General features: G+C 61.6%; 1 protein-coding gene across 1 annotated transcript; it reads left to right on the top strand.

The window, feature by feature from the left end:
• Nucleotides 1-1,146: 1,146 nt before the first annotated feature.
• MNEG_12788 (hypothetical protein) lies at nucleotides 1,147-1,879 on the top strand (the record flags this gene model as incomplete). The annotated part of the gene is made up of 2 exons (XM_014038739.1): nucleotides 1,147-1,254; nucleotides 1,676-1,879. 2 exons carry the CDS (start codon nucleotides 1,147-1,149, stop codon nucleotides 1,877-1,879), a joined length of 312 nt encoding a protein of 103 aa, XP_013894193.1.
• Nucleotides 1,880-1,905: the final 26 nt, after the last annotated feature.

Here is a 1,905-nt window from a genome sequence, read left to right on the forward strand (position 1 = left end):
CTCCAGGGCTTCGCCCTCATCGCGCTCCGGGTAGCTGCCGAGCAGCTGCTCGTCCCCCGCGTGAAGCGGGCGCTCAAGGTGCTGTCCAACGGAGAGTCGCAGGGCACGGAGCAGCGGGCGAGAGAGGTGGGTCCCGCCGCCCGTCTTTCGCGCCAGTGTGTGCGTTTTCCATGTGTTCACTTGAATTGTTCTGCATGTGTTTCTTGCCCCCTAGATTCTAGACAGCGCCTCACGCCTTGGCTGTGTGCGGAGGGTCATGCCAGGGAGTGTGTGCATGTGCATATGCGTGTGTGTTTGTGTGTGTGCGCGCGCGTGCGTGCGAGTGTGTGTGTGTGCGTACGTGAGTGCGCGCGCGCGCGCCGTCCGGCGGCGGCGCCGCTGGGCCAGGCGTGCAGCACCGCCTGGCGTGCGCAAGCATCGCGCAACACATTCAACTGCCCCCCCCCCTCCCTCCAAACTTGCATCTCAGGTGGTCGAGAACGGTTTCCTGGCGGCGTTCATGGGCCCCATGACGGTGTGGGGCTGGTGGGTCATGCTCAACCACAACGGGCCCTGCACCCCGGCGGCCCCCAAGGGCTGCCTCGCTGGATGGCCGTCGCACCCCGTGTCCGGAGAGGTGCGCTTCCGCGTCTTTGCCATCTGTGCCTACAAACAAACAAACAAACAAACAAACAAACAAACAAACAAACAAACAAACAAACAAACAAACAAACAAACAAACAAACAAACAAACAAACAAACAAACAAACAAACAAACAAACAAACAAACAAACAAACAAACAAACAAACAAACAAACAAACAAACAAACAACACAAACACAAATACAGTGTCTGCCATAAGCGCTCTCGCGTGCGCATGTCTGGCGGCGCTGTGCGCGCGCCACCCCACGTCCTCGGCTCTGGCGCCTTGGCTTCGTTGTCCTCTCCGCTACGAACGCGCAGCCACTGTTCCCAGATTACACAATGATGATAATAAGAGCTGTTGTTGATGTCTTTGTATCCCCTCCTCAATTGATAGGGATGTCAAATTAATTGTCCACCAACCACCACGCTTTCCCGGTGTCTCAACACTCAACCACTACCGACCCCGCGACAACTGCACCAAACGAAACCTCCTCCGAGCAGTTCCGCTGGTGGTGGCTGACGATGGGCGGCATGTACGTGGGGGAGATGGTGGGGACGCTGCTGGGCGGCATCGGGTTCACCTTGGGGCGCGAGATGGTGGCGCACCACGTGGTCACCATCGCGCTCATGGTGAGAACTTCACGCTCCATCGGGCGGCCATCGAGGAGGGGCGGGGCGGGCGGGGCGCCATGGGGCGCCCGATCGGGATGCTCGTGGGGGAGGGGAGGCCCTGGCTGTTTTTCGTGTCTCACGCCGCTGCTTGGCAGGTTTTGGTGCGATGTGCCGGCGAGGGCGGCGGCGGCGGCAGGGGTGGAGTTGTGCGGGACTGGTGGCGGCGGATGCATGGAGCCCTGAAGTGTGTGCGGAGCTCGCGCCGGCACCAGGCCTCTGGTGATGCAGAGCCCTGCACCCTATCCTGACTCCGGCTCGCACACACACACCCTGCGCCCAGCCCAATGTGCTCTTGCAGCGTCCGCCTCGCACCCTCGACCCCTATTCCCTGAAATCCCACTTCCGCCCGTGCCCACGAAAAAATAAAACCTCCCGCCAGATGTTTGCCTACTACGGCGGCCTCCACCGCTACGGCATGATGGGCATGGCCGTCCTGGACACCTCGAACTTCTTCCTGCACTCTGCAAAGGCGCTGCACGCGGCGGGGCTGCCGCGGCTGGCGGGCGTGAAGGACACGGCGTTCAAGACGTTTGCGGCGGTCTTCTTCGTCGTGCGCGTCGCGCTGCCGCCGCTGTGCATGTGAGCTGGGCGGGGGGTGGGGGGTGGGGG

Source organism: Monoraphidium neglectum (assembly GCF_000611645.1).
Source record: "Monoraphidium neglectum strain SAG 48.87 unplaced genomic scaffold scaffold03436, whole genome shotgun sequence".
NCBI classification, from domain to species: Eukaryota; Viridiplantae; Chlorophyta; class Chlorophyceae; order Sphaeropleales; family Selenastraceae; genus Monoraphidium; species Monoraphidium neglectum.